The sequence below is a fragment of the Leptonychotes weddellii genome, chromosome 5 (assembly GCF_054177405.1).
Source record: "Leptonychotes weddellii isolate Sample4059 chromosome 5, ASM5417740v2, whole genome shotgun sequence".
Classification (NCBI taxonomy): Eukaryota; Metazoa; Chordata; class Mammalia; order Carnivora; family Phocidae; genus Leptonychotes; species Leptonychotes weddellii.
In genome coordinates, this window is record NC_138373.1 from 152,891,350 (window position 1) to 152,919,223 (window position 27,874).

Genomic DNA, 27,874 nt, shown 5'->3' on the forward strand with positions numbered 1-27,874 from the left:
CTCCCCTTCCCCCTTCTTCCCCTCACCTCCCACCACTGCCTCCTACTGGCTGAACCACAATCCAGCTGACAGTGACTTCCAGGTGAGCCTTGCCCCCAACCCAAGACATGAGACAGAGCAGGGAAAGGGCGAGGAACATATCTGAAGGCCAACGGATTCTGTCATTTTATGAGTGCACAAATAATAAAGTTACACAGTGTATAAACCCTCTTCCAACAAAATCCACATGTCTTTTTTTTTTTTCCTTAAACAGGGGAGACCAGAGTATAAATCTGAAGATCTCCTGATACAGAAGATAACAAAGTTTGATACCATTCTAACTAAAATTCAACTTGTAATAATTGACAGCTTTTCTGGCATTTTATTGTTTTACATCAAGTTGCTAATTGATGCAACACACCTTATAAAGGTTAACTTGCAAAAGGTCATCCTGAAAACGAAGTAAGTTTTTTTTTTTCTTCTTTCAGGAATATTCATAGCAGCTTTATTTGTAATAGCCCAAAACTGGAAACAGTCAATCAGAATGTCCATAGACAGGTGAATGGACTAACATGTGAAAATATGGCCATACGAAGGAATGCAACTCAGTGGTAAAAGTGTATGAGCTATTGATGAACACACAGCACAGCTAAATCTCAAGATAATTATGCTGCCTGGGCACCTGGGTGGCTCAGTCGGTTAAGCATCTGCCTTCAGCTCAGGGCATGATCCCAGGGTCCTGGGATCAAGCCCCGTATCGGGCTCCCTGCTCAGTGGTGAGTCTGCTTCTCCCTATCCCTCTGCCCCCCCTCTCCCACTCATGCTCTTTCTCAAATAAATAAATAAAATCTTTAAAATATATATATATATAATTTTTTTAAAAAAGGTAATTATGCCGCCTGAAAGAAGTCAGACCAAAGCAAGAGTACATACATACTGTATGATTCTATTTATATAAATCCTGGAAAATGCAAGCTAATCTATAATGACCAAAGCAGATTTTCGTGGTCATCTGGAACCAAGTGGAGGGTGAAGAGGGATGAGAGGGAGGGAATCCCAAAGGGCATGAAGAAGTTTTTGAGGGTGATGCACATGTTTGTTATCTTTTTTTTTCCCCCTCACAAACATTCTCTTTAATAGATAAGCTTAACCTTGGTGGCAAATTTTAATGGAGTAGAAAGCCTTCACTATGTATCATCTATATTTAAAGTCTATTTCTCTTTCTGAAGAGAGAAGTTCTGAGACTAATGTGCACCGAAAATGAGAAATTTAAGAAATTGGAAAAACTGCTAGTTTATTCAAGTTGTTTCACCTGGTGGTTACAACTTGTTAAGTTAGTTATCTATTGGTTTGAGAGTGACTGATGGTGATAAAAATTATCCAAAATAATGAGTCACAAGCTATTTAGGCTTTAAAAGAATACCATACTCCTAAAAATACCAGTTTTTATCTTTTAGGAACCAGTCAAATGTAAATACATATTCTACATTATATGTTGGTCTAGCTTATTTTTCATAATAGTTTTTTTTTTTTTAAGAGAGCATGATCAGGAGGGGCAAAGGGTGAGGGAGAGAGAATCTCAAGCAGACTCCGTGCTGAGTGCGGAGCCCAACACAGGGCTGGGCCCAGAATCCTGAGATCATGACCAGAGCCAAGACCAAGAGTCTGATGCTTACCGACTGTACCACCCAGGTGCCCCTCTCATGATAGTTTTTGAAAACTATCACCATAACAGGGTTTATTTCACAAAGGTACTTATGTGGTGAAGCAGAGCTATCAGGCACCCATAAATAAGACATCTGTCACTAGTACCTGTTCACATACCTCCTCTCTGTCACCCTATCTGATCACCACCCTCAAGAAAATTCTCATTTCCATAACCATCAATTCCCAAACTATCAAGTCTATCAAACTTTAGTGTTCTTCCTACCCCATCCATCACTCCCTACCCCACCACACACACACACACACACACACACACTTCATTAAAAATTGGTATAGGCATTAAGAAACCTTAAAGACTGTAAAATCTATCATTCTAATATCAAGTAGCTCTTTAAAACTTTAGTAAGCATAAGCTCACATGGAGGGCTTGTTATTTAATGCAGATTTTCATGCCTACTCTCAGAACTTTTAAGTTCATAGTTCTAGGTGAGGAATCAGCATTTTTATCTTTCATCTTTGGCATTATAATTATGTGTTGTGATGTGGACCTCCTTGGGTTCATTTTGTTGGAATTCTCTGTGCATCCTGAACCTGGATGTCTATTTCCTACCCCAGGTTATTTCTTCAAATAAGTTTTCTGCCCCCTTCTCTCTCCCTTCTCCTTCTGGGACCCCTATAATGTGAGTATTTATTTGCCTGATGTTGCCCAAGATATCCCTTAACCTAGTCTCATCTCTTTTCATTCTTTTTTCTTTTTGTTCTTCAGCTTGGATGCTTTCCATCACCCTGTCTTCCAAGTTGCTGATCCATTCCTCTGCATTTTCTGATCTACTGTTAATTCCCTCTAGTGTGTCTTTCATTCCAGTTATTGTGTTCTTCAGCTCTGATGCATTCTTTTTTATATTTTCTATCTCTTCGTGAAGTTCTCACTAAGCTCTTCCACTCCTCTCCAGTCTCGTGAGCATCTTTATGACTTTTACTTTGAACTCTTTATCAGGTAGATTGTTTATCTCCATTTCATTTAGTTCTTTTTCTGAGGTTTTGTCTTATTTTTTCATTTGGAGCATATTCCTCTGTCTCCTCATTTTGCTTGACTTTCTGTGTTTGTTTTTATGAAGCACGTGGAACACCTACTTCTCCTAAACTTAACGGAATTATCTTGTGTAGGGTCATCCTCTGTTTACTTTTTTTTTTTTAAGATTTTATTTATTTATTAGACAGAGAGAGACACAGCAAGAAAGGGAACACAAGCAGGGGGAGTGGGAGAGGGAGAAGCAGGCTTCCCGCCGAGCAGGGAGCCCGATGTGGGGCTCGATCCCAGGACCCTGGGATCATGACCTAAGCCAAAGGCAGACGCTTAACTGACTGAGCCACCCAGGCGCCGGGTCACCTCTGTTTAGACTTTAAGTGCCTGGTGACTTTAAAGGGCTGGCTAGAGCTGTGGCTGGTGTGGGCTGGGGGTCTCAGGGCACTCTGTGCTGAGGCTGCCCTGGTGGGGTGGCCAGAGCTGACATAGGTGTGGGCCCTGGTAGTCCCAGGGCTCTGGGCACAGAGGGCACACTGGCAGGACAGCTACAGCTAAAGTGGGCACAGGCTGGGGCTGTTCTGGGGCTCTCTGCACTGTGGACACACTGGCAGGACAGCTGCAGCTGAAGTGGGTGCAAGCTGGAGTGTCCCAGGACACTCCATGCACGAGCATCCTAGCAGGGAGGCTGGGATGGAGGCAGGCATGGGCCAGGGTGTCCCAGGGTACTCTGCTCCAGCAGTGCCCAGGCGAGTCATCTGGAGCTGAAATGGTGCAGGCTTGGAGTGTTCCAGGGTGCTATGCACCTTTGTCACCTTGGCAAGATGACTGGAGCTATAGTGAGCACTGACCAGGGGTGTCCTGGTGTGCACTGCTCTGGGGCCACCTTGGTTGAATGTCTGGCGCTGGTGTGGGCTAGGAGCCCAGGGCTCCCTGAGGCAGTAGGCTGGCTAGGGTGCCAGGACCCTGCTCTCATCCACAATGTCAAGGTGGAGGAGAATGTAAACCATAGCACTTGCCAGCCCCTCTGGCCCAGAAAGACTTCCAGCAGCTCCCCCGCTAGTTGGTAGGGCTTTTGGGCTGGATCTTTTATATCCTAGTTGCTGATTGATTGATTGATTGATTTAAAGTAGGCTCCATGCCCAATATGGTGGAGCTTGAACTCAGGACTCTGAGATCAAGAGCCCCATGCTCTACCCACTAAGCCAGCCAGACAGCCCTCTAGTTGCTGTTTTAAACCATGACTTTTTTTTTCTGTGCCTCTGGGTGTCCTGGGCTCACTAAGGCCACAGGCCAGCTGTGGTAGCCAGAGCCCAGCTCCTGTCTCAGGATGCAGGGAGAGTGTAAACCATGGCACTCCCCAGCTCCCCTCACCCCCCACCTCCGGCCTGGAGAGTTTCAGCAGCTCCCCAGGGTTTGGCACAGTTCTAGGGCTGAATCCTTTATATTCTAGTTTCTCTTTTTTTTTTTTTAAGATTTTTTTTATTTAAGTGACAGAGAGAGACACAGCGAGAGAGGGAACACAAGCAGGGGGAGTGGGAGAGGGAGAAACAGGCTCCCCGCTGAGCAGGGAGCCCGATGCGGGGCTCGATGTGGGGCTCGATGCGGGGCTCGATGCGGGGCTCGATCCCAGGACCCTGGGATCATGCCCTGAGCCGAAGGCAGATGCTTAGCGACTGAGCCACCCAGGCACCCCAAAAGCCATGGTTTAAAAGAGAAACTAGAGGGGCGCCTAGGTGGTTCAGTCGTTAAGCATCTGCCTTCGGCTCAGGTCATGATCCCAGAGTCCTGGGATGGAGCCCCGCATTGGGTTCCCTGCTCCGCGAGGGGAGCCTGCTTCTTCCTCTCCCACTCACTGCTTGTGTTCCCTCTCTCCCTGTGTCTCTTTCTGTCAAATAAATAAACAAAATCTTTTAAAAAAATAAAAAAATAAATAAACCATGGTTTTTTTTCCTGTGCCCTCCCCCCCCCAACCCCACCCAGGGCAGATGAATCTGCTCCTAGTCCCTCTGTACTAGCCCTCCCCACTGCAGTTCTCAGTGCTGGGGGTGGGGGTTCCCTTTGTTACTGTGTGTCTATCTCTCTTGCCCTTCTCAGTGTGATCTCTCTTTATTTTGCTGGGCAGAAGCTGTTCAGTCAGCCCTCAGTTCTTCTTCAGGAGGAATTTCTCTATAAATAGGTATAGATTTGGTGTGTTCCTGGAGGAGGTGAGTTCAGGGTCTTCCTACGTCACCATCTTGGTGACTTACAAATAAGCTCTTGATTGAGTTCCTTCTGTCTCTTCCCCCCTTTTTGTTCTGAGACCATTTAGAATCCATCTTAGATCTAATTCAGGTCCTCAGCAACCAATTTGACCATATTCACCTAAATCATTTATGGACAACCAAACACTCTCTGATAATACACAGCCAAAAAGGCATCTTCTCAGTCATTTCAATTATTTATGTATAAAAATATACATGAAGAGGATTAGTGACATATGTAATCCTCAAGAGAAAGCAATTCCCAATTCACTTTTTTTTTTTTTTAAAGATTTTATTTATTTATTTGACAGAGAGAGACACAGCAAGAGAGGGAACACAAGCAGGGGGAGTGAGAGAGGGAGAAGCAGGCTTCCCGCTGAGCAGGGAGCTGATATGGGGCTAGATCCCAGGACCCTAGGACCATGACCTGAGCTGAAGGCAGACGCTTAACGACTGAGCCACCCAGGCACCCCCAATTCACTTATTTTTTACTTTGGAATTTTTTATGGGATGATATTATTTTATGTCAAGATTATACTCCAGGAAAACTGCACATTATATCAAAGAGGGGAATTATTTTTATAGGAATTAATATAAAAAAGTCTAGCTGCATTCCCAGACAGCTACTCCCAGACTTTCCAATACATTACTTATAAAAACTGTCCCCAAACTCTTTGAATGACACATTCATTCTTAATTTTAAAATGTCGATTCTGGACTTGAGAGGAGACTATGCAGATGTTCTTGGTATTTCCCCAAAGATGACTACCCACGTGTAGCCCTTGACCAGCGTGAATTAGGCAAAAGGTGAGGACAGAGCAGAAGTCAAGAGCCAATGTGGGCAACCCCAGATCCGTATGCAAGAGACAGCTCCTCAGGGAAAGTGAGAACATGCAGTCGACTGAGGGTCTGAAGTCCTCCCTCTTTTTTCCAGACAGTGAAGAAGTGTCCATTTCTCTTTGCGATATATCTTAGCTCCAAGAATCTCACAGCAACACACATAAGCACAACATAACTACCAGATGCAATAATTTATACCAAAATTATGCTAAATAAATAAACATCTCAGTGCGAAAGGGAACAGCATAGGAAGAGTCAACATAGAACTCTATAGATTTTTTTTTTTTTAATAACACAAACAACTGTCCAAAGAGAGAGGGAGTGCAGATGTATACTGCTAGTCAACAGAAGGAAGCCTGCCTGCGATTGAAATTTTGCTGGGGGTGAAATCCGTGAGGGCAGTTCAGGGCTGACTGGGCAGACGCATGAACTGCCAGGTGAGGTGTACTCCAGCCCAGTGCCCTACGCGGCAAACACCCAGGGGCTGGGCCCATACTCGTCGTCACTCATTCAACTTCACTGAGCTTTGACCGAAGAGGGAACACACGGTCCCTGCCCTCAAAGAGTCCTTAGTCTACAAGACACTGCATGGAAAACATTATAATGCAGTATAACATCATAATAGAGTTACAGAGGCAGCACAAGGGAGGACGGATGAACTGCATTTGAGAAGGGAGTCAGGACCACTGGTCGGAGAAGAGACTCCATGAGTTTCATAATAAAACTGCCATATTTGGATAGAACTTTCACTCACATTAATAGCTCATTTATGCTTAGGATGACCCCATGAGGTACGTCATTCTCTTCATTTTACAGATGTGGAAAATAGGCTCCCAGAGGATATGAGACTATGATTCGTAAACGTAACACTGAGCATTTACTGGGTGTGATGTGCTGACCTGAGCAGTCTGTGGGCATTATTTCATTTAATCTCTGCAGCAATAATTCTTAACACTCTTCATTTTACAAATGAGAAAACCAAGATGTACAGAAGTTAAAGTAACTTGTCCAAGTCAGGATTTGAATTTAGTTAGGATTCAGAACCTGAGCCCTTAACAACTCTACTACATGATGCGACTTCCCATCCTTGTGCAAGTAAGTACTTCAGTTTTCAATTATCCAGACGGGCTCGGTGTAGTGGGTGTCAGACACACCTGGGCTAGAATCTGTCATCGGTCATTTACCAGCTCTCTGATCTTAAATCAATTTACTTAACCTTTTCTTACCTTCACTTTCTTCATCTATAGAATAGGAATTGTATATATCTGGCCACCCCAATTATTTTTGCTCACAGCATCTTTACTTATTCTTTTATTTTGCATTTAACCCAGTTTGTAATTAATTGCTGACATCTGCCTCTACCTGTAGAATATAAGCTACATGAGGGCTACGACTGCTTATACACGTTTGCTTACCGTTGTAACTCCAACATGTAGCACAGAGCCTGGCACATGGTGGATACTCAATAAATACTTGTTCAATGGGGCGCCTGGGTGGCTCAGTCGTTGAGTGTCTGCCTTCGGCTCAGGTCATGATCCCAGGGTCCTGGGATCAAGCCCCGCATCGGGCTCCCTGCTCCGCGGGAGGCCTGTTTCTCCCTCTCCCAATCCCCCTGCTTGTGTTCCCTCTCTCACTGTGTCTCTCTCTGTCAAATTAATAAATAAAATCTTTAAAAAATAAAAATAAATAAATAAATAAATAAATATTTGTTCAATAAATAATTCATCCCAGGGGAGAAAGAGAGCTTTCCCCCCACCTTCATTAAATAGGACTTCCCTGGAAGAGTTCTCATAGAAGTAACGGGGCAATGAGATATTATGAATGACCACTCTTGGGTAATTCAGGACCATCTCCTGCCAAGAGAGGTGAGATGCTGACTGGCACCTACCAGAATCACAAGTAGGGCCAGCATCATCATAGTGTGACCTGGGCAGTAGCACAGGACTCTGAGCTCAGAAGGGCCCTCCCTGCATGTGGGTTAAAGCTCTGCTGTTACTGTCTTGAAATTCTTCTTTTTTTTTTTAAAGATTTTATTTATCTATTTGACAGAGGGAGAGATAGCGAGAGAGGGAACACAAGCAGGGGGAGTGGGAGAGGGAGAAGCAGGCTTCCCGCTGAGCAGGGAGCCCGATGCGGGGCTCAATCCCAGGACCCCGGGATCATGACCTGAGCCGAAGGCAGACGCTTAACGACTGAGCCACCCAGGCGCCCCAACTGTCTTGAAATTCTTAATAATTTCTTTTAACAAAGACCCCTTCATTTTTATTTTGCACAGGGTACTACAAATTATACAACTGGTCCTAGTCACACAGAATGGGTGATGAGGGAGGAGAAAGGGGAACACGAGGCAACATTTCTATCAAAACAAGGTCAGGGGATGCTGGAAAGTCCAAAACAGTGAACACCATGTATGTCTTGAGAAATGCAGCTTTGTGCCCAGTTCATCATTAGATAGACCGTGAGCTCCTTGAAGGCAGAGATAATACCTGCCTTGTTCAGTGCTGTCTGTAGTTTAAAATGGTGCTGGCATTTTCTTTTAATCAATCTGATGATTTTGAAATGATTGTAAATTCCACTTGCAGCTGTAAGAAATAACACAAAGAGATCCTGTGTACCCTTAACTCAGTTTTCTCCAATGCTAACATCTTGCAAAACTGTAGTACAATATCACAACCAGGATATTGACATAGATATGGTCCAGATACCCAACATTTGCAGCACCACAAGGATCCCTTGTGTTGCCCTTTTATAGCTACACCCACTTCCCTCCCACCCCCGTTTCCTCAACTCCTGGCAAGCACTAATCTGTTGTCCATTTCTATAGTTTTGTCATTTTAAGAATATTAAATAAATAGAATGGTACAGTATGTAACTTTTGTGGGATTGGTTTTTTTTTCACTCAGCATAATTATCTGGAAATTCAGCCACTTGGGTATATTGATAGTCTGTTCCTTTTTATTACTGAATGGTATAGATATACCACCATTTAACCATTCACCCGTTGGAGGACATCTGCATGTTTTCAGTTTGGACCTAATATAAATAAAGCTGCTAAGACCTGTTCATGGATTTTATGTGAACAGCAGTCTTCATTTCTCTTGGATAAGTGCCCAGGAATGCAACCACTGGGTTGTATGGTAGTTTCATGTGTACATTTTAAACTGCCAAACTGTTTTCCAGGGCGGCAATACCATTTTGCATTCCCACCTGCTCTGTATGGGTGATCCAGTTTCTCTGCATTCTTGCCAGCATTTGGTGTTGTCACAGTTTTTAATTTTAGCCGTTCTGATAGGTGTATTGTAATAACTCATTGTGGTTTTTTTGTTTTTTTTTTTTTAAAGTAACCTCTATACCCAACGTGGGGCTTGAACTCACAACCCCAAGATCAAGAGTCACATGCTCCACTGACTGAGCCAGCCAGGCACCTTGACTCATTGTGAATTTATTTTTTTTTTAAGATTTTATTTATTTATTTGAGAGAGAGAGAGATTGAGAGAGAGCATGAGAGGAGAGAGGGTCAGAGGGAGAAGCAGACTCCCCGCTGAGCAGGGAGCCAGATGTGAGACTCCATCCAGGGATTCCAGGATCATGACCTGAGCCGAAGGCAGTCGCTTAACCAACTGAGCCACCCGGGTGCCCTCATTGTGAATTTAATCTGCATTCATCTAATGCATTATCTAGATGTTGAATATCTCTTCATGTGCTTATTTGCTGTCTGTACATCCTTTTTGATGAAATATCTCCTTGTGTTTTTTGACTATTTTCTAATTGGATTGTTTGGTTCTTAATTGTTGAGTTTTAATAGTTTGCAGATACTTTTTCCCACTCTGTAGCTTGTCTTTTCATCCTCTTTTTTTAAGAACTTTTTTTTTTAAAGATTTTATTTATTTATTTGATAGAGAGAGCGAGAGAGCACAAGCAGGGGGAACAGTAGAGGGAGAGGGAGAAGCAGGTTCCCCGCCAAGCAGGGAGTCCAATGCGGGGCTCGATCCCAGGACCCCTGGGATCATGACCTGAGCTGAAGGCAGACGCTTAACCATCTGAGCCACCCAGGCGCCCCTCTTTTCATCCTCTTAACAGTCTTTTACAGAGCAAAAGTTTTTAATTCTGATGAAGTCCAATTTATCAACTCTTTCTTTTATGGATCATGTTTTGGTGTCAAATCTAAGAACTCGGGCCCTAAATCATGAGCATTTTCTCCTATGTTTTATTCTAGAAGTTGTATGTGTGGTTTTTTTTTTTTTTAGATTTATTGATTGATTCATTCATTTAAGAGCAAGAGAGCATATACAGAGGGAGAGAATCTTCAAGCAGACTCCCCACTGAGCTCAGAGCTGGACCCATGAGATCATGACATGAGCCAAAACCCAGTGTCAGACGCTCAACTGACTGAGCCCTGGTGTCCCTAAAAGTTGTATGGTTTTATGTTTTACATTTAAGTTCATGATACATGTTGAGTTAATTTTTGTATAAAGTGTGAGAATAGGTCAAAGGTTTTGTTTGTTTATGAACGTCCATTTGCTCCAGCACTATTTATTGAAAATGCTCTTTCCTCCATTGAATTGCTTTTGCACTTTTGTCAAAATTTAGTTGGGCATATTTGGGTGGATCTTTTTTTTTTTTTTAAGATTTTATTTATTTATTTACTTGAGAGAGAGAAACAGCATGAGAGGGGATAGGGTCAGAGGGAGAAGCAGGCTCTCCGCCGAGCCGGGAACCCGATGTGGGACTCGATCCCAGGACTCCGGGATCATGACCTGAGCCGAAGGCAGTCGCTTAACCAACTGAGCCACCCAGGCACCCTATTTGGGTGGATCTTTCCCCAGGTTCTCTGTTCAGTCCATTAATCTATATGTCTATTTCTCCACCACTACCATACAGCCTTGATTACTGTAGCTGTATAAGTCTCAAAAGCAGGAAAAGTGATTGCTCTCACTTCACTTTTCCTTTTTTTTTTTTAAGATTTTATTTATTTATTTTATATAGAGAGACACAGTGAGAGGGGGAACACAAGCAGGGGGAGTGGGAGAGGGAGCTGAGCAGGGAGCCCAATGCGGGGCTTGATCTCAGGACCCTGGGATCATGACCTGAACTGAAGGCAGACGCTTAATGACTGAGCCACCCAAGCGCCCCTTCACTTTTCCTTTTCAAAACTGTTTTAGCTATTCTAGTTCTGTTGCCTTTCCATATAAATTTTAGAATAATTTTGTCTGTAACTGCAAAAAACTTGCTAGGATTTTTACAGGAATTGTGTTAAACTGTATAACAATTTGATGAAAATTGACATCTTGACTATGTTGAATTTTCTAATACATGAACATGGTATGTCTCTCCCTTTATTTAAAAAACTTAAAAAAAAAAACCTTTTTGGGCGCCTGGGTGGCTCAGTTGGTTAAGCAACTGCCTTCGGCTCAGGTCATGATCCTGGGGTCCCGGGATCGAGTCCCGCATCGGGCTCCCTGCTCGGGGAGGAGCCTGCTTCTCCCTCTAACCCTCCCCGCTCTCATGTACTCTCTCTCTCTCTCATTCTCGCTCTCTCAAATAAATAAAATAAATCTTTAAAAAAAAAAAAAAACCTTTTTAAAACTTCTCTCATCAGTGTTGTGTCATTTTAAGCATACAAGTCCTATACAGGTTTTGTTAGATTTATACCTAATTATTTAATTTTTTTGATGATTATAAATAGCATAAAATTCTAAATTTCTATGGCCACATGTTTATAGCTAGTAGATACAAAATAATTACTTTTTGTATGTTTATCTTGTATCCTGTGACCTTGCTGATCTTACAGAGTAGTTCTAAGAGTTTGGTTGTGGTTTTTTTTTTTTTTTTTTTTAAGATTATTTGAGATTTTCTAAATAAACTGTATCTCATCTAAAAATGGGATGGTCTTATTTCTTTGTTTCCGATCTGTATGCCTTTTACTTCCTTTTTTTTTTTTTTTTCACCTTATTGCACTGGCTACAAGTTCCAGTATTATACTGAGTAAGAGTGCTGAGAGGTCATCCTTGCCTTGTTCCCAATTTTAAGGGGAAAGCATTCAGTATTTCACCATTAAGTATAATGTTGACTGTAGGCTTTTTGTAGATGCTTTTTATCAAGTTCAGGAAGTTCTCCTCTGTTCCTACTTTTCTGAGAGTCTTTAACATGAATAGATGTTGAATTTTGTCAAATGTTTTTCCTGTATCTATTGATATGATTGTGTGATTTTTCTTCTTGAAACTGTTAATATGGCAGAATCCATTGATTGGTTTTTAAATACTGAACCAGCGTTGTATCCCTGGAATAAACCCCACTTGGTCATGGTGAATAATTCTTTTTATATATTGCTAGATTCTATTTGCTAATACTTTGTTAAGGATGTTTATGTCTGTATTAATGAGAGATACTGGTCACAGTTTTCTTTATATTGTCTTTGTCTGGTTTTGTTATCAGGATAAAACTGGCTTCATAAAATGAATTGAAAAGTGTTCTTCTATTTTCTGGAGAAGACTATAGAATTGGCTTTAATTCTTTACCCATTTGGTAGAATTCTCTAGTGAAACTATCTGAGCCTGGATTTCTCTTTTGGAAGCTTTAAAATTATAAATTCATTTGCCTTAATAGTTATAGGGATATTCAAATTATCTATTTCACATTGAATGAGTTGAGGTAATTTGTGTTTCTTGAGGAAGTGGTCTAAGTTGTTGAATTTATGTGTATAGAGTCTGTGGTATTGTCCTATGATCCTTTTATATGCAAGGTTGGAAGTGATATCACCTGTTTCATTCCTGATATTGGTAATTTGTATCTTCTCCCTTTTGTCTTTGTCAGTCTTGCTGGAAGCATGTCAACTTTAATGATCTTTTTAAGAATCCATTTTTGGGGGCACCTCGGTGGCTCAGTCAGTTAAGCGTCTGCCTTCGGCTCAGGTCATGATCCCAGGGTCCTGGAATCGAGCCCCATATCTGGCTCCTTGCTCAGCAGGGAGTCTGCCTCTCCCCTCTGCCTCCCCCCCCCCCCGGCTGATGCTCTCTCTCTCTCCCAAATAAATAAATAAAATCTTTTTTAAAAATCCATTTTTGTTTCATTGATTTTCATTGTTTTTCTGTTTTCAATTTCTATTCTTATCTTTATTATTTCTTTCATTCTGCTTGCTTTGGGTTTATTTTGCTCTTTTTCTTCCACATTCTTGAAGTGGGAACTTAGATCATTCTTTTCCTCTTATCCAATGTGTACATTTAGTGCTAAAAATTTCTCTTCTAGCACTGTTTTAGTAGTGTCCCACAGACTTTGATATGTTGTTTTTATTTCATTCATTTCAACCTTATTTTTTATTTCCCTTAAGACTTCATCTTTCACCTATAGATTATTGAGAAGTGTGTTGATTAGGGGTACATGGGTGGCTCAGTCGGTTAAGTGACCGACTCTTGGTTTTGGCTCAGGTCATGATCTCAGGGTGGTGAGATCTAGCCCTGCATCAGGCTCTTGTGCTGGGGTGGGGGGGTCTGCTTGAAATACTTTTCCCCCTGCCTTGTCCCTCCCCCTCTGCTTCTCCTTCCATTCACGCTCTTTCTCTCTAAAATAATAAATAAATAAATAAAATTTTTTTAAAAAATGTGTTGTTTAGGGCACCTGGGTGGCTCAGTCGGTTAAGCGACTGCCTTCGGCTCAGGTCATGATCCTGGAGTCCCGGAATCGAGTCCCACATCGGGCTCCCTGCTCAGTGAGAGTCTGCTTCTCCCTCTGACCCTCCCCCTTCTCATATTCTCTCGCTCTCTCATTCTGTCAAATAAATAAATAAAAAATCTTAAAAAGAAAAAAGAAAAAAGAAAAAATGTGTTGTTTAGTTTCTAGCTGTTTTTCCTATCATCTTTCTGTTATTGACTTCTAGTTTGATTTCATTGTTGTTGGAGAAAACATTGTAGGATTTCAAATTTTTAAAAAATTTTAAAGATCCATTTTATGGCCCAGGGTAAGGTATACCTTGGTTTATGTTCCATGGCACTTTTTTTTTTTAATTTGAAGTTCTAACTGGCTTTATTAAACAAATGGGCATCATCCCATCTAGAACGTAGAGGGGAGATCCCTTGTTCCATGTCACTTTTAAAAGAATATATATGCTGCTGTTATGGGATGGAATGTTTTTATTTATTTAAAAAAATTTTTTTAAGTAGGTTCACACCCAATGTGAGGCTTGAACTCATGACCCTGAGATCAAGAGTCACATGTTCCACCGAGTGAGCCAGCCAGGTGCCCCTGGATGGAATGTTTCTAAAATGTGGATTAGAGGGGCGCCTGGGTGGCTCAGTCGGTTAAGTGGCTGCCTTTGGCTCAGGTCATGATCCCAGGGTCCTGGGATCGAGTCCTGCATCAGGCTCCTTGCTCAGCAGAGAGCCTGCTTCTCCCTCTCCCTCTGCCTGCCTGCTGCTCCCCCAGCTTATGCTCTCTCTCTCTCTGTGTCAAATAAATAAATAAAATCTTTAAAAAAATAAAAATTAAAAATAAAATGTTGATTAGATCCTGTTGGTTGACAATGTTAAATTCTTCTATATTCTTGCTGATTTTCTGTCTAGTAGTTCTATCCATTGTTGCAAGAGAAGTGTTGAAAGCTCAAACTCTGATTTGTCTATTTCTATTTTCAGGTCTAGCGGCTTTTGCTTCACTTGTTTTGAAGATCATTTTTGGTGTATATACATTTGGGATTGCTGTGTCTTCTTGGAGAATTGACATTTTTAGCATTATATAATATTCTCCTCTCTGGTAATTTTCTTTACTCCAAAGTCTATTTTATCTGATGTTAATATAGCCTGCTTTCCTTTGATTAATGTTTGCATATCTTTTTGCATCCTTTTACTTGCACATTGCCTATATCATATTTGAAGTGAGCTTCTCATAGACAGCATATACTAGGCCGTGTTTTTAAATCCACTCTGCCAACCTCTGACTCTTAATTGATATTCTTAGACCATTTACTTTTAATGTAGTTATTGCTATGTTTAGGATTAAGTCTGTTTTATGTTTTGTTTTCTGTTTGTTCTCTTTTTTTTTGTTGGTGGTGGTTCTTTGTTTCGGTTTTATTTTGTTTGGATTTTCAGACTATTTTCTCTCTCTTGTTTAGATTAGGTAATTTCTATTGTTCTATCTTCCAGTTCAGTCATTGTTTTCCCCTGTCACTTCCATTCTGTTGTTGAGCACATCCACTGAGATATTTATTTCAGTTATTACATTTCTCTGTTCTAAAATTTCTATTTGGGTCTTCTTTTATTTTTATTATTTTGTTGTTGTTGTTAAGTCTATTTTCTCACCTGTTTCAAGCTTGTGTGCAGCTGCTTGCTGAAAAATGTTTATCATTATTGGCTTTAAGTCTTTGTCAGATAATTCTAACAACCCTGTCATCTTGGTGTTGGCATCTATTTGATAGTCTTTTCATTCACTTTCGAGATCTCACAGTTCTTGGTAAGTTGAGTGATTTTTCAACTGAAACTAGACATCTTTATATTATGTTATGAGACTCTGGATTTTATTTTATTTTATTTATTTATTTTTAAAGATTTTATTTATTTATTTGACACAGAGAGAATGAGAGAGACATAGAGCACATGAGAGGGGGGAGGGTCAGAGGGAGAAGCAGGCTCCCCGCTGAGCAGGGAGCCCGATGCGGGACCCGATCCCGGGACTCCAGGATCATGACCTGAGCCGAAGGCAGTTGCTTAACCAACTGAGCCACCCAGGCGCCCGAGACTCTGGATTTTATTTAAACCTTCCATTTAATTTAATTGACTTTTTTTTTTACATCATTGCAGCAGGGGAGTGTGGAGGTAGAAGTCCAGGTTCCTCACTTAGTTTCCATTAACACCAAGGGGTGGAGGGTAGGTGTTCCAACTCCCTACATGGTCTCCACCGACACTGTAGGGGGGCATCCTCATTATTGCTGAGTGATGGTGAAAGTCCTCACTCTCCACTAGCCTCCTCCAACACCACCCCAGCAGGGAGAGGAAGGGTTGCCTCATTACTGCTGGGTTGGAGTGAATGTCCAGACCTTGTCATGGTCCCCTCTTACACAGCAGGGTTAGGGGAACTCATCAACCAGAAGGGATGAGAGTTCCAATTCCTTAATTGGCCTGCCCCACACTAGCATGGGTGTTCGGACACCTGGTTAAAGACTTGCAAGCTGTACAGACTAGGCTCCTCATTCAGCTTTACTGGCATGGATGCAAGTGGGGCCACATTTTTTGTCTGTTGTTTGGAGTAGAGCAGATATTGTCTAAAGTTTTCTGTTTGCTAAAGTAAGCAGCCTTTTTTGTTGTTGTTGTTTTTTCTTTTCTATTTATTTCTTCCTTTTCTGTCTGTACTCAATGGCATTCCTGGCTACCAGCTTCCTCAGCTCCAACTCCGGGACATAGGAATTAAAAAGAAAACCCACGGAACTCACTACCATGTCATTCCTCAGGTCCCGATGTCCCAACTGGTCTGCCTCTTCTGTCTCTCAGAGTCTTATTATTTTTTAAAATATATCCTGTTCAGGGATTTCAGTGGTAAGAGAGAAGAATAGGGAAAAGTATGTCTACTCCACCTTCCCAGAAGTGGAAGCTCTGCCTAACACTTTTCTTTTTTTAATTTAAAGTCAGTAAATTTTTATTTAAGGAATTTTACATGATTCCTTCCACTGCTAATCACCACAGTTTCTCTAAAGTCAGAATCATAATCTTCAAAATAGCCCTTTTAAAAAGAACTTCTGTTTAATCCACAGTTGTCACTGTCAGTTCAGGGTTCTTTTAGTTGGGCTCCTTTGATCTCCACTTGGATATGGACATACTTCAAAAATTCCCCACCTGTAATCTTTGGGATCCAATTTCTTTACTTTAGGGCCACGTTCTAGCACTTTTTAAAAGTGCACATCTGACCATGTATGTCACTGGTTAAAATCCTTCAATGGCTTCCCATCACTAAGGATAAGGACCAAAACCCTTTGCATGTGTCCACTGAACAATTCTGCATGACCTGGCCCCCTACCAGTGGTAAATATTTAATAAACAAGTTGGGGAGTGGAAAACCCTGATATGCAGTGTTTGCCAATTCCCATGGTGTAAATACTACTATTATGGCCAATTTCAAGTTACCAACATGACTGCTAAATACAGAAATGAGAAGAGATGCCAACAATTGACTCTTGCACAATCACTGCACTCATTTATATCATTCTTTCTTTATACTCCAGTCATTCCAGACGTCTTTATGGATGCATTGTGCATTTTCCAGCTTTGAGTCCCTTCTGCACACTGTTCCCTCTACCTGGAATGCCACCTTCTTCCATATCACTCAGTGTGTGTGTGATAGAGCCAGCTTACATCAGGTTACAAGAGCAATTTTCAGGAATTTTGCAATCTGGCTGTTCACACTACAGATCAGGGCTTTCTTGTCTTGTTTTTTTAGAGCTGGTTTTTAAACATTTACCAGCATCCCTCTGCATCTGCTGCTTTTTTTTTTTTTTTAAAGATTTTATTTATTTATTTGAGATAGAGAGAGACAGAGAGGGGGGAGGGTCAGAGGGAGAAGCAGGCTCCCTGCCGAGCAGGGAGCCCGATGCGGGACTCGATCCCGGGACTCCAGGATCATGACCTGAGCCGAAGGCAGTCGCTTAACCAACTGAGCCACCCAGGCGCCCCGCATCTGCTGCTTTTTGTCTGGCTCATCCTTCAATCGCAAACCATTTCTTCTAAGAAGACTTCCCCACTACCAGCAACCCCCCCAACAGACCTGCTTTCTGTTTGAAAGTACCCCAAACTTCCCCTTTCCTAAAATTCATTGGAATTATCAATAACTGACTTGCCTCTCTGCTACTATACCATAAGAGCAACGATGAAAGGGGCCTTTTGTAAATACTTGAAATATCAGATGCCTTTTTATCTAGATTAGCATGGTGTAGTTGACAGACAGCAGGTTCTGTAGATATTTTAGAAACTGTTGAATGAATAGATGGATGAAAGGAATGGAACTAAATTAAAATTATAACTGTTGCATTGTAAATAGTGAAACTGTGAAGACAGACAGGAATCTGTATGAAATCTATGAAAAGTTTTCTTAGGTTTATGCAGTAGAGTCTAGGGTACAGAATGTCATGGCCAATCACCACAGCAAGGCAAATCTCCAAAGGAGAGATCAGTACATGAGGTTTTCATAGCTTAATGCAACTGCCCCTAAGATCATACATCTCCCTACTGTAGCTCTATATAAAGCAAACAACTTGCAAATTGTTGCCGCTTCCTCTCTTATAGCCCTACAATCCCTTCTTCACAAAGCTTAAAAACTTTTAAGATTTTGTCAGTTAGTCCCTTCCCCTAATTTAAACCCTCTAGTACTTTCCCATAACATCTGCAAATCCCTACCTGCTCTGATCTGGCCTCTGCCTGTCTGTCTGATATCTCTTACCACACTCTCCTTGCTCAATAAGCTTCAAATTTATTCAACACATACTGAGCCCTGCAATGTACCAGGCACTGCATTGTTACCAATAAACAAAACAACAAAAACTCCCCTCTTGGTGAGGACACACACACACACACACAAATAAATCTAATAAATAAGTAAATGAAAAACCTGTTAGAAAATATGCATACCATTTTTTAAAAAGGAAGAAAATACATTAAATGCCTGGGTAACAGATCATGCAGGATCTTTTAGGCCCTTGTGAAGGACTTCAGCTGCAATGTCACTACTCATAGAGGCCTTGCCTAATCCCCTAATTCTCCCCTCAATTTCATGACCTCGTTTTGTCTTTTTTTTTCTTTTTGGTTTTATTTGAGAGAGAGAGACAGAGATAATGAGAGACAGCACGAGCAGGAAGGAGAGGGAGAAGCAGGCTCTCCGCCCAGCAGGTGGCCCAACACAGGACTCCATCCCAGGACCCCAGGATCATGACCTGAGCCCAAGGCAGACACTTAATCAACTGGGCCACCCAGGTGCCCCTCGTTTTGTCTTCTTAATAGCATTTATTGATACCTGAGGGTGTTTTTTCCCCCAATGTATTTGCTTGTGTATTATTTCCCTACAAGGAATTTAACTCCTTCATCACCACGTCTCTCCTATTTATAACAGGACCTTGTACATAATGAATTTCTTTAATGAAGGATAAATATGCCCTTAATACCTTAATTTACCATGGGTTTTTAATATCCTGTGAGGGCATTTGGGAACACAATAAATTAGATGATAGAAATCTCAACATGGAATTATTACTCTAACAAAACTTGGGCTAAGAAAAACTGTGTAGGGTTCCTATAATGTTTTAAGGTCTCACACAATTTTTCTCTTTCCAAGTCTGGTTAAAGCTATGGTGGTGTTTTCATGGATTTGTTGTTCCTGGTTATGACCAAAATAAGGAAACAAATCGCAGTTCTTCCGGTTTGGCAGTGGAGTCAATACGCTCCAATTTTCTTTTAAGAGAAAATACGAGATTTCAAATAAGCCAATACAAGATTCAAGAGTGATCTAGTCGAGTCATTTCTCTGCAAGGTTAGAGATTCACAAGGGGGGCCGGATCTAGAAATGGGAGGGTGACAAAGTACAGATGCTTTGGCTAGGAAGGAACGACCAGTAAGAATCAATGGCCAAATGCCTCACACCAATTTAAGACGTACAGCGACTGCAGATGTGACTACAAAGCAAGGAGCGAAAAGAGGACGGAAATTAGGGAGAAAGGACCCCATTGTCTGATGACCAACTGAGGAACAGGAAATGTGTGCTCAAGTATGTGAAGTTGAAGCCGTGTACCTTAACCAAAGGGCATTCTAGCACGGATTGGTATTTCGGGCGGGCTGGAGATGGCATCTCCCCGGCTCCCAATTCTCCTCCGCTTATTTCAGGTGGGCAGGTTAAGGCAGGAGTGGAAAATGCCTACACAGTTGGGCCCCGGAGAGGACATTCGGGGAGCTCCCGTCTCCCCGTCGAATCCTGAGCATTTCCCGAATCGGAATCAGGACCCGAACGGTGCCCGGACCCGGCTCTCCCAGGGAGGCTGCACGTCGGGCCTGGCTCAGAAGCGGGTCGGGACCTGCGAAATTGTGGGGTCTCCGGTTTCGGCAGCAGGAGGCGGGGTGCCCGCCCTCGCCGCTTCCCTGGCGAAACGCAGCGTTAGACCCGCCGGCACTGGAGCTGTGCGGCGGCGGCGGCGGCGGGGGGAGGCGGGGCGGGGCCGGGGCGGCAGGTCGCGGCCGAGGCGGAGGAAGCAGCCGCCGCCCCAGCTGAAGGAGCGTGGACGGGGGCTTCCCGCGGGAGCAGGCGAGGGGGAGTCTTTCGAGCATTTCCACCCGGCTCGATCACGTCGGCTCGGCCCCGCCCGACCCCGCCCCGGCCACCGCCTCTTCCCCAGCCGACGCGGGGGCCGGAAGGGGGGGGGAGGGACCTGTACCAGCGCCTTTAAGAGGCGTGGCCACGCGCTCCGCCCCCACCTGCCCTTCCCGCGCCAGCAAGGGGCGGGGTACGGGAGGAGGTGCCGGGGCGGGAGGGGAGCGAGGCGTGCGCTGGTGCGCAGGCGCAGTGGCCGGACGACAGACCTTGTGTTTCCAAAATGGCGGCAGCGATGGATGTGGATACCCCGAGCGGCACCAACAGCGGCGCGGGCAAGAAGCGCTTTGAAGTGAAAAAGGTTGGGTCTCGCCAGCGCCTTCCTCAGGGAAGGTAGAGAGACGCGGATCTGGCTGGCAGGCCCGAGGATGACCGAGGCGCGGAGGAAAGGGCTTCATTTCAGGGCGTTCCTGGGACCGGGTACCAGGAAAGGAAGCTGGGGGGCGGGTCTTAGAGTTGATCGGCGTGACTGGGGCCCACTGCCAATGGCAGTATTGGTTTCTCTAGGAGTCTGAGGGGCCAATCACGGAGGCGCTTATTGCGATACGCGGGGTTGCGACTTGGCTGAGAGAGCCAAGCGCCTGAGCTGTCACTGGAGTGGTGGAGGGGTGGGGAGGAGTGGGTGGGGTGGATGGAAGGGGGAGTCGGAGCGATGCGGTGGGTGGAGGATGGGGGCAGTGCGGCGAAAGCCGGGACCTGAGTTCCTACTGCATTGGAGGCCTCTGAGGAGCCCCGCTGGTGATTTCCTTGCCCCGCCTCTTCCCGAAGCCCGGGGTCCTTCTGATTGAGGGACCCCAGCCCGGTCCTCGCCTAATCAAGGCCTCCCTTAGCCGTCTCTCTTAGTCCTCGTCCCCGCCGAGTTGAAGTGTCTCCAGTGTAACAACTCTTGACTCTTCTGAGAGGTCTGTTGGTTTGTCACACAGACGCCACAGTCCTGTGGTCATATCCAGAATCGATTCCCTCTGTCCAAAAAAAAAAAAAAAAAAAAAAAAACCATGGTGGAATTTGTTAAAAAGAAAACGCGAGCCCAAACCTTGTGTCGTTTAGGAAGGGTTGACTACTAGTGGCGAACGACCTGGTGAAAGTGGGAAAGCAAAAATGTGGAACGTGTCTTTTTGCATGAAATGCCTTACAGTGGTTTGCCAACAGTTTGGGAGAAAAGTGCCGATTCCCACATAATATCAAATAAATCTGTTCAAAATGAAGACTCTGGGATAGGGAAAATGTTATTCTTGGAACATCTGGCTAAACACTGACAATATTCCCCCTCTTAGTGCTTTTTTGGTGTTTCATTGTGGGCACTGCATGCTCAGTAACAGCCAGCAGCCATATTGAAGAATAGAAATAGGGGTTTTTTTCCTTCAAGTTGAAGCTGTCGGGTGAAAAGTGCTGAAGAAGTTGAACTAGACACTGAGAATTGGGTTTGAAAGAGATGAAGGTTTTGGAAGTGGCACCAAATTAGTGGATGAAAAGGGAGTTTGGGAATATTTGTAATTGCAGAAGCCAGAAGATTGAATTACTTAAATGCCGCTTTCAGATGAGCTCTTAATTGGAATTACCTTAACTAAATATGAGTCTGGGCATGTAAAAGTTGAGAACATCAATTTATTTGATAATAATAACTAACCAAAATTCTAGTGAATTCTAGAGTTTGTTGTGAAATAATCTTGTAAGATTTAAGTGGTGACCTTGCTCTGTGTACTGACACTGGGTAATTAGTTATCCAGCTTATCCCATGATTACCCATTTTATGATCCAGTCATCATCTTAGTCCATTCTGTTCCTAGCTTTCACCTCCCCACTCATTCTTTCAAAGCTGCCTTGAAGAGCAGATATTTATCTGTGCAGAAATTGAGTTCTTCAGGGGAATCTGTACAGAAATTCAAGTTTGTGCTTATTAAACCTAAAACAGGCACTTAAAAATTATTCCTGATTTTCTTACATTGATATGGTTGACTAAATTATTGTAAGCTGTAGGAGAAAATAAAGATGATTAATCTGTGTTCGTATACTCAACTGGTGGAAGAACGGGTGAGCACACATGTAGCCTGCTGTTGCCCTCTGATAAAATAAATAAGAGTAATGTAATATCCCCAAACTCTTGTGGCCAAAGAGGTGATAACTGCAGGTGCAGCATGAAATCCTAGAGTGTGTGTGTGCCTGTGTTACAAGGAGAGTGCATTGTTCCCCGTTTTTCTCTTTGCAGTGGAATGCAGTAGCCCTCTGGGCCTGGGATATTGTGGTTGATAACTGTGCCATCTGCAGGAACCACATTATGGATCTTTGTAAGTAACTGGAGGAGAATGGGAGGAAGTTGAGAAGTTACAGAGATTGTGGCTATCCTGATGTGACCAAATTTCTTCTTCCCAAGGAGATATAAAGCATAGTCAGAACACTTGGTGTCTTCTGCCTCTAGTCCGTTGGTATATTTGAAATAGAGTAGATTTAATGATATCCTGGAGGCACACTCATCTCTCAGAATAAATATACTCAATCTAAAGATGGCAAGCACACATTTAGAATGAGTTGTGGACACAGAGGCACTGTTGATTATTCCTCTATATCTCCCATCTCATACCCAGACTCAAAGGCAAAAATAGTGAGAGGAAAAAAATAAACTTTGAGCTAAAATATTCTACCAAAGCTAGTTTTTGCTTGGCAAGATTTATAAAGAAAGAAGCCAAATAAGTAAGGAATTGCAATGTTAGCCCCAAAGTTAAGAGGACATCACTGCCAACATCTAAATAGACAACTAATTGCAGTAAAGAAAGTTCATTTAAATCTCCTACATCTTCCATCATGTATAGTAGCCAGCACATGGTGAATTTGATCATAGCTGTTGATGGACTCAGGATCCTTATAGTAATAGGGGCAAGTATGTTGATCAACCAGGAACAGTTGAGGTTACTTTTTCATCCAGGTACTAAAATGGTTTGTTACGGAGATCAGGTATGAGGTAAAGAAATTTCAGCTTTCTAGAGTTGAATTTACAGGCACTTAGTTTGTAAATCACTCACCTGCCTCTCCAGCTTCATCTTGCACCACTCTCCCACTCACTCTGGTAGTTTCTTTGGCTTTCTTTCCATTCTTGAAGTGTCCATGCTCTTTTTTAGAGCCCTTACATATCCTCTTCCCTCGGTGTGGAATATTCTTCCTCTTCTCTCCACTACCTTTGCCTAGCCCAGTACTGTCCAATCTAAATATGAGCCACAAATGCAAGTACATACGTGATTTAAAATTTTCTGGTACCCACATTAAAATAAAAAGATATAGATGATTTGCATTTTATTTATCCTACTATATCCAAAAAAATTTCATTTCAACATGTAAATATTTTAAAGTGAAATATTCTACATTCTCTTTTTGGTACTAAGTCTTTGGAGTGTATTTTACACTTACAGCACATCTCAATTCAGACTGGGCACATTTCAAGTGCCCAATAGCCATATGAGGCTAGTGGTGACTTTTTTAGGCAATGCAGAGTTAAGCCATAGTTGGTCTTTGGCTCTCACCTTGATCTAGCTCAGAGATGTGTTCCCTGACCATACTTAGATACACACAGGCTGTGACAGTTGTTAAATATTCCCAAGACCTCCTGTAGTTTCCTTTGTAGTATTTAATTTAGTTGGTTCTCTATCATGTTTATGTTATTTACTGCTCTATTCCCAGCATCTAGCATAGTGTCCAGTACATAATAGGTTCTCACTAAATACTTGCTCAATGAATAATAAAAATACAAAATAGAGGAATAGTCTGTGATCATTGCAACTTGGAAAGCACCAATCAAATACCATGTGTTGGTAGTTTGTTGCCCTTGGTTTCTTTGAGTTTTGACCCTGTTTACCTTTCACACAACAGTCAAAGCAGACAGCAGCTACCATGATGTTTAATACAGATAGAAGGAACCCATCACAGAAAAACATATGCACAGTTTTAAATGTGTTTGGGTGGGGTCTTTGATTACATGCTTGCCAATTTTGTTGCTGTGCATTTTCATAAGGAGTTGTGCCCAAAACAAATTTTATTTTCTTGGGTCTCTCTTCTGTAAATAGTTAATGATTCCAAATAACCCTGTCCCCCACTTCCCCACTTCTATATTTAAAGTCATTTTGTGTCTCTCTCGATGCAAGAGAATGTACTTCTTGGGAGGACCACAACAGACAAAGGCCATTAATACTCTGTCTTAGAGTTGAACACTTAAGGGATCAATGTAGGTCTTCAGTTAGACACCTACCTACTCTATGATACATTTTAAATGTTAGATGAAGTAGTAGAATATTGAACTCCTTTTTTTTTTTTTTAAGATGTTATTTATTTATTTGACAGAGAGAGACATAGTGAGAGAGGGAACACAAGCAGGGGGAGCGGGAGAGGGAGAAGCAGGCTTCCTGCCACGCAGGGAGCCCGATGCGGGGCTCGATCCCAGGACCCTGGGATCATGACCTGAGCCGAAGGCAGATGCTTAATGACTGAGCCACCCAGGCACCCCTTTTTTTCTTTTTTTAAGTAGGCCCCAACATGGGGCTTGAACTCAAAACCCTGAGATCAAGAGCCCTGTGCTCTACCGACTGAGCCAGCCAGGCACCCCAGAATATTGAACTCTTATAACAAAAAATTATGAAGTATTTTCAAGTCATGTATTTTTAAAATTTTAATTGAGAAGGTTTTTTTTTTTATTTCTTAAGGTTTTATTTTAATTCCAGTTAGTTAACCGACAGCGTTATATTAGTTTCAGGTGTACAGTATGGTGACTAACACTTCCATACATCACCCGGTGCTCATCATGACAAGTGCACTCAATCCCCATCACCTACTTAACCCGTCCCCTCACCGTCCTCCCCTCTGGTAACCATCAGATTGTTCTCTATAATTAAGAGTCTGTTCTCAAGTCTTGTCTTTTATTCATTCAATGAATACGCACATCGTGGACATTTTGCTAGGCACCAGGATAAAACAGTGACTGAGATCCAACTTTTTACCCTTAAGAAACATACCCTCTTGTTTATCACAGACACTAAAGAGAAGTCTGGTTGCCACAACTGGGCTTGCCTTCCTTTAAAAAAATAAATGGATTCGGGCGCCTGGGTGGCTCAGTCAGTTAAGCATCTGCCTTCAACTCAGGTCGTGATCCCAGAGTCCTGGGATCGAGCCCCGCATCGGGCTCCCTGCTCAGAGGGAGTCTGCTTCTCCCTCTCCCTCTCCCTCTGCCTGCCGCTCTGCCTACTTGTGCTATCTCTCTGTCAAATAAATAAATAAAATCTTTTTGAAAATAAATAAATAAATAAATGGATTATGATTCTTGTAAAAAGACCTTTTTTAAAGCTGAAAATTAGAATCTTGATTTAGCAATGGCCATTTTCTAATAAATTCTGGCCTGGCATTAAATGAATAATTATATACATAGCCCTAAATAAATAAGAGTGATTATGGCTGTGCCCAAGTTGGACTCTTCTATAAAGCTTTCTTGGTCTGAAGACAACCTCTTTTGAGTCAAAATTGACACTACATGCCCTATTCTAGCTTTGTATTTATTGTATATTGCCCCATTTCTTTGTTCTAAAGAGTTGCTGAAAAACAATCTCCTAGGTTTTCTCCATTACTTCAGGTAATCTTGTTCCAGATGGAAGAGGGCATCCAGAAGGGTGTAGACCCAGCCTTTGCCGGTGAGAAGTTAGCCTCCTCCTAAACCACAGGGCTGTCCCTGTTTTGAAAGTGTGAAATCTGTCTGCTTCCAAGATGAAACCATTGCTTCCTTAGCAGTCCTTTGGTGGTAATGCTCTTGTATTGAAGTTTAAAAGTCTCCAAGCTTTATGTATCACATGCACTAAGCTTCTGCCTTTGCAGGGGTATGACAGGAACCCGTTATGTGCTGCTTGTTTTGGCTGCTGTAGGTTGACAGTGGACAGTTACTTTCCCTGTTTAAATGAACGACTCAACTCCTGTACTCACTCTGCACCAACAGCTCAAGAACATTTTCTGTTTGAAAACATTTTACACTCGTATTTAGTAATTTTCCTTGCCACATCCTTTCTTATGTAGCATTCTAGATTGCAATCCTATCCCTCCTATATATTTCTGTTCTTTGTTAGGAATTACCAGGTAAAGAATGCATATATATTTGGCCCCCGTTGTCTCTGTTTGTAGAAGTGGTTTTGTTTGCTTATTCAAGTACCGAGAGCCTACTTTGCACTTGGCATAGAAAGACAGAGTCCCTTAAAAATACTTTGACCTAGAAAAATTTAAACATGATAACGTACCTTGAAATAGTTGTTATTTATTTTAGTAATAATTATGCCTCTTATTTAGCTAATTTCATAATACACTGCACTCATCAAGAGGATCCAAGTTGAAGGACATCAGATTTTATTTTCTCTACTTTTGAATATGGTAGTGTAGTCACAGCCCCAGTAAATCCTTGAATATACTGCATAGACCCTAGACTGTCCATTCCTATCAGAAGGAAAACCCTTCTCTTTGTAGTGTGAATCCGGTAGCAAAAGGAAGTTCTGTGATTTCAGACTCCTTGCCTTTCATATTTTTGAAGAATGGAAAAAATCCCTTATGGCATATAATTTCCCCCAAGACCAAATAGACCCATTCAAGTCTCAGCACTATTTGCTTACAGTTTTACTGTTTCTCACCTATGGAAGTTTGAGGTAATTGTCTCCTATTAGTCTTTCCTGAAACTTTTTATTCTTCAAATGGGAGACTCCATTTAGTTATCACCTTCAGAGAAAGCAAATTAGACATTATTAATTCTTGTTCCTTGAATATTTATCCCCAGTAGAGCTTTACTCATCAGTTCTTGATCTCAGTCAGATTTGTATTCTATTTAAATTCCTCTCTCCTTCCTTCTGTGAAATTGATATTTGGATGTATTTGCCATAATGTGCTCTGTTCACCAGACAGAATCACCTCAGGGGTGGTAAGCGTCAACAAGTGCTGGGCCCCAAATCTCTAACCCATTGGCCTAACAGATTTGCTTTGTTTGACAGTGTTTTAAAGACATTTGAGTTTTGGTGCTTTCACACAGCATATGCTACAGTTTGCCGCAGGCCTCTTTCCCCTCTTTTATTTTGCTTCTGTCCCGGTTCCTATGTGTCTGCCTGACCCCTTTAGAGACTGGAGCTTGTTACCCAACTAGGCCATCCTGTTATAAGGGCCTAAGAGGCAGCATTTGCCAAGAACAGGGGGAGAAGATGCCAGTTCTCAGAACGGTAAGAGTTACAAGGTAGCTTTAGGAATTTACTACATTGACCAAACTAGGAGAAATCACTTTCATTTGGACAGGTCAGGTTATGTTCAGAACTAAAAAGTGTCTTTTCCTTCATCACTCTGTGAACAAGGATAGGAAATCGTTGCAAAGCAAACTGTTAAGTCACATGTCTGCCTTCTATGCTTCACCCCTTCTTACACTCATTAAAAAACAATTATGACTAATGAACCGCTTGATTTTGTCCAGGTTTGCACCACCCTCACCCCTGCTTTTGCCCAAATCCTGTCCTTGTGTTACTATGCAGGTAGGGCTGCTATAGATTGAAAGGTTGTTGCTCAGGAGGTCCAGTGATCTTGTTGCTCTTGTTCCCACAGGCATAGAATGTCAAGCTAACCAGGCGTCTGCTACTTCTGAAGAGTGCACTGTTGCATGGGGAGTCTGTAACGTAAGGAAACATCTTTCCCTATCAGCATGGCTTGTAAACATATTACCACTTTTCCTGCTTTGCCAGTCTTGAAAATAACTAGGAAAAAAAATGCCTAGCCCACCTTTCTCCCAAAAGGTATACAAATAGTAAAAAAG

At 42.4% G+C, this 27,874-nt stretch overlaps 1 protein-coding gene and 1 long non-coding RNA gene across 3 annotated transcripts in view; both read left to right on the forward strand.

The window, feature by feature from the left end:
- On the forward strand, positions 1–11,101 carry LOC145721389 (uncharacterized). The gene is made up of 3 exons (XR_014145062.1): positions 1–82; positions 254–441; positions 9,093–11,101. It is a non-coding gene; the product is annotated as an uncharacterized LOC145721389 (long non-coding RNA).
- A 9,108-nt stretch (positions 11,102–20,209) lies between these two features.
- Positions 20,210–27,874, forward strand: part of RBX1 (ring-box 1) — a 14,449-nt gene continuing 6,784 nt past the window's right edge. The window contains exons 1-3 of one of the 2 annotated variants that reach the window (XM_006729918.3): positions 20,210–20,377; positions 22,283–22,361; positions 27,667–27,737. In XM_006729918.3, the coding sequence (XP_006729981.1) occupies positions 20,300–20,377; positions 22,283–22,361; positions 27,667–27,737 (228 nt within the window). In that variant the 5' untranslated portion in view covers positions 20,210–20,299. The remainder of the gene's footprint in view (positions 20,378–22,282; positions 22,362–27,666; positions 27,738–27,874) is intronic. The other variant, XM_081819119.1, reaches the window with a different exon arrangement.